The 15,348-nt window shown below is 41.8% G+C and overlaps 1 protein-coding gene across 1 annotated transcript in view; it reads left to right on the forward strand.

Annotated features, from left to right (window-relative positions):
* CUL4B (cullin 4B) overlaps positions 1-15,034 on the forward strand; it is a 44,018-nt gene extending 28,984 nt beyond the window's left edge. The window contains exons 15-21 of the mRNA XM_069102158.1: positions 661-746; positions 1,983-2,090; positions 2,634-2,747; positions 3,591-3,696; positions 8,264-8,436; positions 9,789-9,941; positions 11,525-15,034. Of these exons, the coding sequence (XP_068958259.1) occupies positions 661-746; positions 1,983-2,090; positions 2,634-2,747; positions 3,591-3,696; positions 8,264-8,436; positions 9,789-9,941; positions 11,525-11,620 (836 nt within the window). The 3' untranslated portion in view covers positions 11,621-15,034. The remainder of the gene's footprint in view (positions 1-660; positions 747-1,982; positions 2,091-2,633; positions 2,748-3,590; positions 3,697-8,263; positions 8,437-9,788; positions 9,942-11,524) is intronic.
* Positions 15,035-15,348: the final 314 nt, after the last annotated feature.

Here is a 15,348-nt window from a genome sequence, read left to right on the forward strand (position 1 = left end):
CTTCCTTCCTTCCTTCCTTCCTTCCTTCCTTCCTTCCTTCCTTCCTTTCTTCCATCCTTCCTTTCTTTTTTTCTCTCTTTCCTTCTTTCTTTTTTTCTTTATTTCGTTCTTTTTTGGTTTTTGGAGGGGGAAGGCAGGGCAATTGGGGTTAATTGACTTGCCCAAGGTCACATGGCTAGTGAGTGTTAAGTGTCCGAGTCCAAGGCCAGATTTGAACTCAGATCCTCCTGACTCCAGGGCTGGTGCTCTATTTACTGCACCACCTAGCCACCCCCTTAGTTTAATTTCTTGAGCAGTTTGGATTAATGAAAAATGAAATGGGACGAACAAGTCTTATGACATTTCTTGCCAATCTAAGACAAGTACATTTTTATATTTAAGGCGGGACAGGAGGCATGGACATACACACACATTTGTATTTTAGATTGCTTTAAACTGTCCTCCTGTATTTGATTGTCCAAATATGAGATAAGGTCACTTTGGGATCGAGAATTTGGACTTTGCATTAGTGGTTAGGGTTATTGGGTTTGAATTTATTTTTCTTTTAACTTTTAAGAACACATCATGGATATTTTATGGTAATGCACCTTCTGAGCTAGAAATTCTTCATTCTTAAAAATCTTGTCATCTGTTGTGCATAGTATAATGTTTGTACCCTAGAATGTGGAGCTGCGTTCACCAGCAAACTGGAAGGAATGTTCAAAGACATGGAGCTGTCGAAAGACATCATGGTTCAGTTCAAACAGGTAGTTCACACTGGCCCACAACTAAATGGCATCTTCATTCTCTGGGAGGTTTATGGTGGGGATCAGGAGAAGAAAATAGGTTCGAGCCTGTTTTTAAAACTTACTCTGCTATAATCACAAGAGAGAACAAATGAAGAGGGAAAGACATTTGGCATGCTTGGAGAGATTTTTTAGGGTCATTGCAAGTAAGCCTTTGTTTAAAAGCCTTGCTGAAACCCCGGGGAGTGGGAGAAGAGCAACTGAAAATGGGAACATGACAAGACAAGTATAATTGGTTCTGTCAATGCTATATTTGAAGTTTGTTATAGGACATGAAACATAAAAGTGCATTATATAGGATGGCACCTAATATTACCATTTGTTAATGTGAAATGAAACCATAAGGCTATGGTTTGATAAACACATGGTAAAGCATCCAGTTAAGTTTTGTGGTAGTCAGTGCTGCTTCTCTTTGGCATTCTTACACATCGTTCATTGGGGCTCTGTTGCATAGGAAACCATCTTTATGATTCTGTGATAATTGCATATGATTTTTTAAGGTGAAGGGTGTTAGTTGCTGTTTCTAAAGGCTTGAATTGGAATTTCTTTTTGTGGGCAAGGGGAGGCAATCGGAGTTAAGTGGCTTGCCCAGGGTCACACAGCTAGTAAGTATCTGAGATTGGTTTCAAACTCAAGTCCTTCTGACTCCAGTCAGTGCTCTATCCACTATAGCACCACCTGGCTGCCCCTTGGAATCTCTTAAATGGACCACTATTATACCCGTGTTTCCCCAATAATAAGACCTATCCCGAAAATAAGCCCTCCCCTTACTGTGTAAGATTCCTCAAAAATAAGCCCTATTGAGATTGCTACTGTAGTGAAGGTGATCCCCTGCACTACATGCTACATTACGGTACCCTCTGTATGCACCGTCCCCCCCCCCCTCCCCCCCCCCCGTGAAACACACGCCGCGCTCCGAGCTGCAGCAGTGAGTGAGTCATCCTGTTCTTCCCCAGTGATTTGCTTATTGAATAAAGGTACATTTTTTTGTTCACATTTACCTGTTTATTAAAATTGCTGTCAATGTTCATTAAAATAAGCCCTCCCCTGAAAATAAGCCCTCTGGTGTTTTTCTGTCCAAAAAAATAATAAGACAGTGTCTTATTATCGGGGAAACACGGTAACATAAAATATAAATGTTCTTTAAGAAGGGCTTTACTTTTTCTTATGAGATTTCGTTGTGTGTTGATCTTATAGTATATGCAAAACCAGAATTTTCCTGGGAGCATTGAATTAACCGTGAATATCTTGACAATGGGTTATTGGCCAACCTATGTGCCTATGGAGGTTCACTTACCAGCTGAGGTAAGTCATTGGATAGAATCTAAATGTTAGAGTAGCTCAGAATACATAGAATTTGGAGCTAGAAGGAGCTTTGGGGGTCGTTTAGTCAAGTCATTCCATTCCTTTCCTTTTATAGTAAAGAAAATTGGAGCCCAAAAAGGATCTGAGCCTAATTCTTGTGTGTGTGGGCGGGGAGGCTATAAGGTTTCTTGTTTTTCATTAGAGATACCAGCACCAAATACAAGCTGTGTACTCTTAGACTATCATGTTTATGTCTTTTTGCTTAGTTCATTTCTTGGGAGCGTGGCTGATGAGGTCAGCTGTGTGTCCAGTCCCTTTTAGACTCCTTTCCTTACAGATGATTCCCTTCCCCAACCATGCACCCATTGCCAAGCATTTGGCTCAAAGGTGTGTCATGGTGGTAGCTGGGTTCAAAGTTCATGTCCTTCTAAGGTAGACACACACACACATATAATATAACTCAGTTACATATTTTAAGGAATGGTAAATGCAGTATATGAAGATAGGCCTTAATTAAAGGGTTTTTTTTTTCCATTTCTTTAGATGGTAAGACTTCAGGAGATTTTCAAGACTTTTTACTTGGGTAAACACAGTGGGAGGAAGCTTCAGTGGCAGTCAACTCTAGGACATTGTGTACTAAAAGCAGAATTTAAAGAGGCAAGTGGATGCTCCCAGAGTTTGTTTTGAATCTTCTTCGTGTCTACTTAATCATTCTTCTTGACAGAAGCATTTAAAAAAAAGCCAAACCCAACCCTTTTCTTTTTTGTCCATTTGTCTGAAATAGCTCCATGGTATGGCAAGGCCTTTTCACTCTAGGCTTTGCAGGGTTTTGCCCTGTAGGGGGCCCTTTATAGAATGTGATCTGTAATAACTTGCTGCAGAAACAAAAACATTGCCCCTGCCAATTGGGGCAGAATCCACATGGTGGGATGTGGGGGAGCTGTGGGGATGGGACAGAGTGCACAAAACTGTTGCATGATAAAGGGAGGTTTTTTCTTTGCTGTTGCTTGATCAGTAGAGACGTTGAGAGGAACACAGCCCTTTCCCAATTCATTTAATTTGAATTATGAAGCTAGAAGGAATCTTAAGTGGGAATCCTTTCTCCCTCCATGTGCCATGTTATCACTTTGGTTTTTCTAGATTATTCACATCTGGATCTCTAAACCCACCAAAATCAGGCACTGAAAAAATGCTTATTAAAAAAATTAGCAATTTGGTTTATTCTTACATATGAATGAATTATAGTAATGTGGGTTATTTTTATTGTTCTGGACCAATTTCATCTGTGTAGCAAACTCCCCTCCACCAGTACAGCTGTCTTGTGACTGAAGTTTTTCAAGAGTTGTTGCCTGGGGCACTGAAAAATTAAGAGACTTGTTCCAGAGTCACACCACCCAGTATATGTCAGGCAGAACTTGAACCCAGGTCCCCTTTAGCCTTCTGTTCACTAGGCACTGCTGCCTCTCGTAGTAATGTTTAGCCACTGTCTTTATTCAACAGGGGAAAAAGGAACTCCAGGTGTCTCTCTTCCAAACTCTGGTGCTGCTAATGTTTAATGAAGGTGAAGAATTCAGTTTGGAAGACATCAAGCAAGCTACAGGAATAGGTTTGTACTGACTCCATCAACCAACAGGTTAATCCTCAGTACTATACTGTAGGAACTGACTCCTCTCAAGTTTCTGAGGAAGAGAGAACAGTAATTTCAGAACCTTTACACATGATACTGCTTCTAAGCACAGCAGGTATCTTCGATGGATTAGTGATCTCAGCAGTGGTATTCCTATGACAATGTAGATAAGCAACCAGTTGTTCTCATATTCTTGTCTATGTTCTTCCATAAATCCTTCATGGAGAAGCGAGTCAAGGTTGAGAATGTTGTGGCGCCCAGTGCCACAATTAGATAATCTGGTATCTTCACCCTTTTTTGCCTGACTGGCCCCACCTCCTTTTCCTCTCATCCATGTTCTTATTGATGTGTTTTACACCTCTTGTCATGCACGTCATTTTTTATGAGTAGACTCTAGGATAGTAAGGTGTCTCTACATTGTCCTTTGGATCTCCAATAATTTTAGTTCTTCCGAGACTGGTGTTCCATGGTTTGCTGAAGTCATGTAACAGTAAGTGGTAGTATAGTATTGAGAAGATGGGCTTTTGTGGTAGGAAGCAGCCTGAGATCATGGAAAGCACTCCACATTTTCTCAAATGCCATCCTGCCTGCTCTTCTCATTCTGTTCAGTTCTGGGTCTCATCCAAATGCATGTCATTCTTCGTTTGTTTTTTCACACTATATGGAGAAAAAAATGAGTGGCCATGGCTAGTGAGGAGGCATTGCTGTTTTGTGAGACGTGGTATAGTCAGAAAAGTGCCCTCTGCAAATAAGATCTGGAGACCCTTACAAATCTAAAGCCAGATTCATCTTTCACTTGGACTTTGTACAAGTCATCTCCTTTGACAGTGATGAGAACACTTTTGATAAATGTGTCTCCCTGTTTGGGCCTCTCAGCATTGCTAACTAGGGGATTCTGGAACAAGGTTATATCAATGGTTCTATCTGTCAAGGAATTTAGTATGATTTATGGTTATTGGATGGGAGACTCGACAGATACATAATGAAGTGGGATCTTAGGTTCTTTACACTTTAGTTAAATCTGATCCTGAAGACATTTTCTACAGAGAATTGTCTGTAAAGCAGGTTTGTTCCCGTTTACCGTGTTTTCCTTAAAGATAGCCATGCAGTGGTCAAGGACTATCCTCAAAGGTATAGACATGGAAAAGTAAGCATGCGGGGGTCACTAATTTCCTATTTCTTCGCCATTCTTTTTCTTGGAGGTAATGATATAATCTGCCCACTTCCCCATTCTTTTGGAAGCAAGAGGGTAAAAATTTGATCCGAGTGTCTTTTTGAGTTTTGTCATCTCCAGCTTGGATTTCTTTCCATATTTTTTTCTCTTTCCATATTTGGTTAGTTCCAGCTACTCTTCTCAGCTTGATTTTGTTGTGTGTCATTTCTGCTTTCTCACATAGCCTATCGAGTGCTAAAGTGTTAGAGAATTCAAATGTCCTTTCCCTATCATCAGCAGTGAGAATAAATCACTATAGAAACACTGGCCAGTTTGTCCCATTTGGGGTCTACTTGTTTTACTCCTTTTACTTGAGCTCATCAGTGTTCTTGAGCTGATTTGGCTTCGTTGGGTGCTCTTTGTAGTTTGCGGTTTCCCTCCATTGAGTTTTGCAGAGGAGCTTTTACTTTCCAGTGTTGTTGGCTGGGGCACTTTCTGGGCTCTTTTGGCCTTCTCTCTGTGACAGTTATTTTACATCATTTAAACTTCTTTAAATGTCAGTCTCAGCACTTTTGTCTATTTTTCAGTCAACAGCTTGTTTAAAAAGCTTGTATTGGAACTGTTGTAATTGCATGCATTTTTTTCTCATCATTACCTTTCTAATTCAGTGTTAATACATCTTGTTTTGACACAACAGACACCTCCCGATGAACACCCAGATCACACCATTCCCCCACCCCCAATTTTATTCCCTGAAAATGTGGAAGGAAAACCACTTAATTAGTGTGGCTGTGACTCATAGTACATGGCACTTTCTTCATTCCTCGACTTGTTAACAGAAAGAAAGGAAGGCAATGTAACGTTCATAGGATGGCACCTGCATTGTCTTGTTATATTTTTGTTGCTTGTTAGTGTTGTCCTGCAGGGGATGGTCTGTAGCGGTAGAAGGAATCTCTTCCCTTAGCTGACAGTCCTCCATACTAGTGAAATCACAAGTCTGCTCTAAACAAAGCAATGCACTATTCATATTGTGGTACTTTGGGTGCTCTTTCTTTACTCTTCATCACTCCACATATTTACGTTTTCACATTCTTAGATTTCTTCACATTTGTCATTGCTTCCACCATGGACTATAGTTTGTTCCCCATTTGTTAGGCACATCTTTTATTTTCAGTTTTTTATCACAAATAATGCTTTTATCCACTATTTCAGTATGTAAGGGGTCTTCTCTTGTTTTGAATCACCTCATTTGGGTATCATCTAACCTGGTATTAATTTTGATCTTTGAAGTAAATGATCAGACTTGACTGCACACAGAAGCTGATTCTGAGTCCCACATTAGTCACCATGTAGTCCCTGACAGTTGAGATATGCTCCATTTCATTTTCTGTTATTGAAGGATCTTAAAATGTTCTTGGTAGACTCTCTCTACTTTTTCATCCTCTGCATCAGATGTGGTCTGTAAGATACACCTGTCTTCAAAGTACTGCAAGGCCAAATGACCCAAATCTAATCCAGGTGTGCTCCTTGGCCAGCTGCTGATTTGACCTGAGGATTTGCTCCTGGAAAGCACCAATCAAAGCAGGGAGGGGATTTTGTACCTGTCCAAGAGTTGGTTGGCCCAACTTTATGGCTAGGCTGCCTGTAGTTGAGAAATTGTGTTGGGTAAGTAGACAGATAGGCAAGAGAATGTTTTGACTTGCTATGATAGGCATTTGGCATTTGAAATGCCAGTGCTTGAAAAAAAAATGGCAGGTTAGTTTTGCCGAGGAAAAGAGAAGAGATGCTGTTTTCAGGTCTAAGGTGATGAGGGTCTGTACAGTTGCAGATGTTGTAGAACTAAAGAAGAAGGGGCATTTTGAAGGAAGAAAACTTAGTGCTTGTTGACAGATTGTAATGGGATTGTAAAAGAAGGAGGAGGATGGTCCTGGGCAAGATTCAGTTTAGGTGGCACAGTGCAAGGCACTAGGCGTACATACAAAGACAGTGAGAAACAGGCTTATGTTGTGATGTGTATTTCCAGGCAGAAGCAAAGAGAGCAGGACAAGAAGATAAGGAAGATGGTGAGGGGGTGACTGAAGGGCTAGATTGCCAGAGGAGGGGGAAGAGGGGGTGGAATTGGGGGTTTAAGTGAAAAGGCAAGTTTCTCAGAGCCTGGAATAAATGAAGAGGGAATGGAGGAATGATGAGAGGGGTTTGAAGTGGAAAATAGGAAATGGATAGGTTTTTTTTCCCAATTAGATAAGAGAGCTCTTCACCTGAGAGGGAGGCTTGAGAAGAGGTTTAAAGTAACCCTTTCTTTCAGTGAGGGAAAAATTGGAGGAGTACCTTGCATCAATTAAGACCAGCTGAGATTAGAAAAGGCAAATTTGTAGTGGACCTGGTCATCTCAGTTGCCATTTCCTCTTGTGGTACTTAGCAGCCTTTGAGTAAGCACTAAGGAGGCAGAGATGGGTACGGGTAACCCGGGTTAGCCTTTGGCAAGGCTTAAGCAGGAGGATAGGGGGATGAGATTCAAAGGTTGAAGGCAGCATCCAGTTAAATGGGTTGACCGTGAGGTCTAGACTGCAAAGGGGAGAGGGAGGTGAGGCTGTAGTAGTGGGAGGGGTCAAATGGCTGGTCACCACAGGAGGGAGGCCAAAGACAGGTTTCCGAGAAATGAGATGGCAGGTTAGTGAGTTATGGGGAGATGATTTCTCTCTGAAGTTAGGGTGTGAAGTGTTGATTTGACAGTCATCTACACTGAGCTATTCCCGAAGCCACAAAAACAGGAGGAAGACTAAGAACAGGCCCTTCAGTGGCTAAACCAAAGAGGACATCATTTGATAACATCCAAGAGTAATTCCAGTAATAAACATAATTCATTTCTATAGTGCTTTAAGGTTTAGAAACTGCTTTCCTTGCAACAATCCTATGAGGTAAGTAGTGAGAGTATTCTTACCCTATTGTACAGATTAACCAAGTTTAAGTAATGTGCCCTTGCTCTGTCCAACAGCTAGAAAGTGTCAGAGCCAGAATTTAAATTGAGCTCTTTCCTGATTTCTACATTCAGGGTCCTTTGCACAAATTAATGCTAGTGGAGGGATGGGGACAGGAGCCAGATCCCATATTAAATGTGCCCTCCCTGCTTTGGTTAGAGATGTGGGGGAACTCTGGGTGTGGCTTATTACACCCACTAGATATTGCCAGTGTCTGGAGTGATTCTGCTGAACTGGTTTTTTGTTTTGTTTTGACCTTTGTTACTAGGGAATTCTGGGAGTTAGGGGAGAGGGTATGTGAGGTGGAATAGAAATGCCTTAGAAAGCATCCCCCTGGCCCCCTTTTAAAAACTTCTCATATTGTTTGTGTCTGTGAGCAAAGGACCTACATCCTAAACCATGATTTCTTCTTCAGAGGATGGAGAATTAAGGAGAACACTCCAGTCATTAGCCTGTGGCAAAGCTAGAGTTCTGGCGAAAAATCCGAAGGGCAAAGATGTGGAAGATGGCGATAAATTTACCTGCAATGATGACTTCAGACACAAGCTCTTCAGGATCAAGATCAATCAGATCCAGATGAAAGAAACGGTATTTTCTTCTCTCCGTTTTGTAATGTCTTTTGCCTCTCCTTGATGCTTTTAAGATGAACTCTGTCCTACTACTGTTTTACTGAGATCACAGCCTGACCTGTTAGAGTGAGGAGTGCTTTGAGGAAGAATGGACCATGTTAGGTGAGCTTCAGTTGTGGTTGTCTTTGTGAACAAAGAAAAAGTAATGATCATTGATTTGAAACTCCCAGAACCTTTGAGTTTAGAATGCCAATTTTCTACTTAAATTGATGTCTTTGGAATTAGGCAAACTCTCCGAAAGAGTCCCTTCTGCTGTGGATGTTTGGATATAGGGCACATCTTGGAAATATTCTCTCTTCATTTTATCCTGTCTGGAGCTCTCCCAGAAACCTTGTACTCCTCAGCCCAGGTTCTCTCTGTAAACTGTCTAGGAATCAAATCAGTCTAAGTACTGACAGCTCTTGGTCCTTCCTAATCTAAGTCAGGAATCATTAGAGTGAGTTTGTGCATGGATGAGTGTCTGAGAAGGGTGTTCCTGACACAAAAGTCAGAGGTGCAAACCATAGCCAGATGACTCAGTTAACTTCACCCAGTTGGGGGCGGGAACCCCACCCTTAGGCCCTGCCATCTCCCAGACAAGTGCTGTAGCCAGTAAAAGACTACAAGTGTGTTAGCACGAGTCCATTTCCAATATTGTTCAAAACAGCTTCAAGAATAAGTTAATGCTTCTTTATTTGGTGAGAAGGGGAAGAACTTGGAAAAGAGCAGAGACTTTTCATTTGTCTCTGTTTGATAAGGCAATTGGCCTGCTGTGCTGGTGGGGCTCAGGATTTGGAATGCAAGGACCTGGTGTTGGAGCACACACTTGGATTATTTATGTGGCCATCTCTAGGCCTCCTGTTCTGTCTTTACAATAAGGGGGAGGGGATGGTGGGGAGACAGTTTAGATTGATCTGCAGGTTCCCTTTCCATTCTCAACCTGTGCTCCTGCACTCGAATGTGGCATGGTTTATAAAGTGCTTTCCTCACTGCGGCCTGATGGAAGTACTAGCTTGTGGAAATCCTTGTATTTTTCTCACTTTATAGTTGGGAAGTCCAAATGCTTTTCAGTGCCAAACCCACAGGCAGTGGGAAAAATGGGACATCAAGTCCAATTTGGAGTCAGTCCCAATCCAGGGCCCACCATTGGACAGACAGCACTGCCTTTTGCTTTTATAATGGTTCCTTTAGATAAGTCCTAGATGATTTAAAGAATGGTCATGCTGTGTCCGCCAAATGTCAGTGTTTGGTAGGCCACCCAGGAACACTTGAATTTGATAGTAATCCTTCAACCTTCTTTTTTTTTTTTTTAATTTAAACTTGACCTCCCAGGTAGAGGAACAAGCAAGCACTACAGAAAGGGTCTTTCAGGATCGACAGTATCAGATTGATGCTGCCATCGTGAGAATCATGAAGATGAGAAAGGCGCTTGGCCACAATCTGCTGGTTTCGGAAGTGTATAACCAACTGAAGTTCCCGGTTAAGGTGAGTGATCAAGCACCTGCCTCTGCTTGCCGAAAGTGCTTCTAGTTTAAAAGGGTGTGGAGGGAGTGTCACTGTGAGCATTTGAGTTTGGGCCTTTCCTCTTATGTAGAAAAAAAAGGGTTGGATTTCCCCATTGATCCCTTAAATTGGTTTTTAGGTTCTGATGGCATCATTAGATACAACACTTTTTTAAAAAGACAGGTTTCAGGGGAAGAACAGTTTATTAAAAAGCTCCTATAGCTCAAGGCTACCTGTGAGATTTTATAGAAAATTTTCAAATTGATTCTTTTCAGACTAAAACCGCAGCATCAGCTCTTAACATCTGTATTGTAATGGAGTTGAGTTGATACTGTTGATAAGATGCCCAGTAACTAAACCTAGCCAAGGATGAACTGAGAAAAATCACCTATGGAGAAGCCTTGAAATTGGAGATTGTAATTCTGGTAAATTATAGGATTACCAGTATTGCTATTCAATTCACTTCCACAAAACCAACCTGATGAATATTTACTAAGCCTCTCTTTTGTTTGATGCATAAAAGCAAAACAGTCCCTGCCTTCAGGGAGCATCCCATTCTGAAATGTTCTGAATCAGTGGATAGTAGCCAATAGAAATGCTCATTCACACAGTATGCAGGACTCCTGAATTCTGATATTTGCCTTGCCTTCTTGGTGTTGGCAATCCAGACAGTTGGACTGATTCTCTTTTAGGGGTAAGGGATGTAGGAGATGGTTAATATGAAAGGACTTTTTCACTTTGCCAAAATCATCCTTCAGATGGTCAGCTTTCCTGGTCAGGTGTTTAAAATACATTCTTATTATTATTTTAAAATTCAACTCACAGATTATATTGTCCAAACTATCTGCAGGAAGTCTTACCTCTTAGGATGAGAGCTGACCACAGAGGGAATGGTTCACTTGGTAGGCAATGAATGGGTTCCATCTCACTGGAGATCTCAAAGCATTTTCAGAGATAGGGGTTGAGCCAATTGGCCCCTGAGGTCATTTCCAGTTCTGACTCTGTGATTCCTTAAGAATGCTCAAAGAAATGAAAAAGTTATAACCACACCATTCTAACTGTGTATATTAGTCCTTCCTTATTGAAGCATTCAAGACTGCTCAGTTCTGAAATGTCCCCTCTAAATAGTATGAAGGATAGAAGGAGCAGAAAGTTGTGAGCGATGCCAGGGCAGAGAAGGCACATAACAATTGTACAGAATATAGGTCAGGGTTCAGTGTGCTAGGTCACTCACAGTGTGGCTCTGATGCTGCCAGATCCTCTTCTACTTTTACTATTGCTTTTTATTTGAAAATGAAGGAACTGGGATATTGCAAATATATCGTGGCATGGCAGTGTCACTAAAGATGTGGCAATGGATGTCCCTCCCGTTTTATTGCTTATTCAGTATAGTTAAACAGGTCAGGTCCCTGTCACTTAGAGAATGCCCAGTACGGAGCAGAAGGTGGCTGGCCTACAGCCTGGGCTTCTGAGGGGAGGGGTTTTGGCTAGAAGCAGGACTTGATTGGGAGCTGAGCTCAGCTCTGGGCTCTTTTCTCATGCTTTGCCTTTGCCTTCTTTTCCAGCCTGCTGATCTCAAGAAGAGAATAGAATCCTTAATTGACAGGGACTACATGGAAAGAGACAAAGAGAATCCAAACCAGTACAACTACATTGCCTAAAACATTCACCTTCAAGCACTTGCTATATCATACACAGTTGCCAGTGGAGAAACTAGCCTGTTGTTCCAATTAATTGACTTCTTTTCTACTACCGATGACTCAACAAGTGAAAGCCATTTCATGGAAAAGTATAGTAAAATGGACTTTTTCAGTGGTTAATATACCCATTTAAAGAGCACGGTTTACATTTAAGAAGAATGCTGTTGAACTCTTTGCATGTTTAGTTGATGGCAACAAATTCTGAAAAATTTGATCTTTCATGCGTCACTTGATTTGGGGTCTGTGAAGGGTCCCTGTGGTTGGTAGGGGTGGGGTGGGGTGGGAGGGAGTGTGGATTCCTTTATGCACTATGACTAGGAGGCAGTATTCAAGTTGTTATACAGGAGGCTTTACCCAGGATGCCTAAAGTGCATGCAAATGTGACATACCGTACAGAATCCTGGATGGATTTATCACATAGAAAAACCATTCTGAGCTTTGGTTACTCACCTATGTTTTGTGCTTTCCCTTGCAAAGAGAACTAAGTGGTCAAGTGTTTTGACATTTGCTTCATAATGTTCTTTTTCACCAAAAGGATGTTTTTTAAAACAAATCTTACCCAGAAAAAAGTCTTTAAATTTTTGGAGCAGCTGCTCCTAAATCTTGAGCAGGTGAAGCAAGAATCACATTGTTTTGTGAAAATAAGCCCCCGTGAAGCTTCGAGTGACATTTGCCCCTCACCCAGCTGTGCTGGCCCTCCTAGCACAGTGACGATGGCCTCTTTTCTGGGCTAAGGTTTCTGAAAGCATCCCAAATCTCTTTCCATTTGAAGGCAAGCTTATTTTCTCTCATCCTTATTCTAATTCCTTGAAAAGTCCTAGAATAGAAAATCCTTCAGAATCTGGGGGTTTTCAGGGAGAGGACATGCTGGTCCTTCTCTGCTTCTCAAAATCACTTGCAATGTAAAGAGTTGACACACCGCCACAACACAGATGCCACCTACTGTGCAAGAGAATGTCTTAGGCTGGAATGACTGACCATAGAAAAGGGTAGCAAGACGATCGAGCTTTCCAAACTGGGAGGAGTCTGGAGAATGAAAAGGCTGCTTTTCTCCCACTGTGTACGTGTACATTGGTGAGATTTCTGCTATAGCCCACAATGCATCGTCCATCTTGCAGTGCAAGCAGGAAAAAAAGTGGCCTTTAAAAAACCCCAAACCTAGCATAATGTGTTGGAACATTGCACCCAGGTCACTACCATCTTGAAGCCACAAGGAAGGGAAGATGTTGATCCCAACCTTCAGCCAAGTAGCCTTTGCCTTTTCTGTTTGCCAATTAAATTTCCTTAAGCCCCTCCTTGTTAATGGCCTTCTATAGCCAGCTCTAGGAAATGCCCCTCTCTTCTGACACCTTTTCGTATGAATGTGGTTACCTAACAAAGAGGTGGCCTCTTGACAGGCCTTCTCAACTTTTTCTTAAGCCTCAGCTTTTGTGTATCCTAGAACTCAGTTCTGTCTTTTCCTTTCTTGCCCAGTGCTTATCTGACAAGGACATTCCTGCCAGTTATCACCCTCCCAGGTGGGCTTGGCCTTGCCAGAAGCCTTACTATTCCCCCCACCATTTGGAAGGTAGGTAGGTCCCTTCCTCAAAGAGATACCTCCACCCAGGCAAACCACCCTTTTAAAACTGGAGGCTGCAGGACGGCTAGGTGGCATAGTGAATAGTGCACCGGCCCTGGAGTCAGGAAGACCTGAGTTCAAATCTAGTCTCAGACACATAACATTTACTTAACACTTAACACTGTCACTAGTGTTGACCTTGGGCAAGTCACTTAACTCCAATTGCCCTGCCTTCCTCCCCTTCTGTAGCGGCAAGCACCCCAAGTGTCTTCAAGGTGGCTGCCAGCACAGGTTCTTGGATCTGCTTTGTTAAAGGAAAGCAACTCAAAATGGGTTAACAAGCTTTACTTTAATCAGTCAGACATATATCATTTACCTTGTTCAGGGGAAAAAGGTCAGCACCCCGAACTTTTAGAGTATACAGACAAAATTATCAAGACAGAGAAACATATCAAGCAGACAGTTTTCCAAATTGAGTTCTGGCCGACTTGTCCTCCCTCTGTCTCTTATTTTTCTCCAACAAATTTTTTTTAATAAAATGTTTCCGAAAAAGAGATCCTTAAAATAGTCAAGTATTGGCTTTAGAATTCCCTGCTTTAAATAATTTTCTAATTTGCCACCATAGGCCTGTTTGAAGGGTAAAACCTATACTGGTCCAACTTGGGTTTTCTGAACTTGCCATGTGCCCTTCTGAAATGAGAGATGGAGGTTCATGGCTTGGCAGGCCAGCAAACAAAACATACCCCAGCAAAACCAAGCTAGGTCTCCAGAGAGGCTAGAGGAAGATTTTTCCATCCTTATTCTCCTTGGATCCTGTGCGTCTTGCCCAGCTCTTCTGAAGTTCTTGTAGCTTGGGCATCAGTCCTCTTCTCATAGCAATCTCCTTCAGCTGTGGTTATGCCAGTCTCAGGGCACCCAGGCCAGCACCACAACTGACACATCTGGGTCAGCATCTAGCCATAGATTACAAAGAGAATACCTCTTGCATGCAATTCACAGCAGCCGAGTTCATAAGAAGTTACATTTTATTCTATTTATCTGTAGGTTCAAGATTTTAAATATATATGTGTGTGTGTGTTATATGGCTATACACACATGTATATACATATGTATACACACCCATAAACTTTGCCTTTCACTTTTTATTCAATTCAATTTTGGATAGTTAAAAAAAATGACCACTCTTGAATAACGAATTTGCAGAAATGTGATAAACATGTTCTGTTCACTGGTTTACATGGACGTGCCAAAGCCCATATTCGTGAGAAAACAAGACCATAGCAAATGAGGGAGCTGCATAGCTCGATGCGGTTTTCATTTGTATTCTGCTGGTCCTTGTGAAGTTGTTTTTTCCAGTCCCTTGACTTTAAGCATTTGTTTAACTTTAAACTGAGATGTCACCTGTCCATCCAGAAGCATCTAATCGGACACTCCATTCAATGTTATTTTGGATCGGTTTTAGTTGCAAGAGTCCAGCAGCATTCCATCCCAAATGGAATAGGCTTTTGTAGAACAACTCTCCAAGAGTTGTGTCTGAAGGATGCGTGTGGGGAGGGGTGTGGAACTAGCCTAGGAAGCCTTTTCAAAGCTTGGCTGATAGAATATGGGAACGTGCTCTTTCACTGCAGAGTCCTCAGAGGGCTCGTGACTTGCTTTTACCCTTAAGCACACATGAAATCTTTGCCATGTTTCCTAACAGTTTCACAGTGGGTACTGAGGCTTTCCGAAGTTGGTAAATAATGTAAATACGTGTCCTTTCAAAGAGTGAGTCTTTGGGTATTTTGTGTTCTTTATTAAAAAGTTTCGTGTTGATTAAACCACTCGTCTGTGTGTTTGAAATGCCTTTTATTTTCTTCATTTTGTATGCTACCTCTTCATCACTGTAACATGTCACATGCTCAAAGCTTTTAGTGCAGACACCAAGGACTTCAAAGATACTCTGCCTTGTGGGGAAGGACATTGGACTGCCCTTGGAGTCTGGAGATCAGAGGTCAAACACTTCCACTACTTCCCAGCTGCATATTGATAAGCAATAAATTTCACCTCTGAGGCTCAGCTTCCCCATCCATGAAATGGGCGTGACACTCATACTGCTACTTTCCCAGTGTTAAAGAGACACCCAATATGTGCC

Source organism: Petaurus breviceps, unplaced genomic scaffold (assembly GCF_028583685.1).
Source record: "Petaurus breviceps papuanus isolate PSGF00001 unplaced genomic scaffold, PetGlider_PUasm1.0 532, whole genome shotgun sequence".
In the NCBI taxonomy this organism is placed as follows: Eukaryota; Metazoa; Chordata; class Mammalia; order Diprotodontia; family Petauridae; genus Petaurus; species Petaurus breviceps.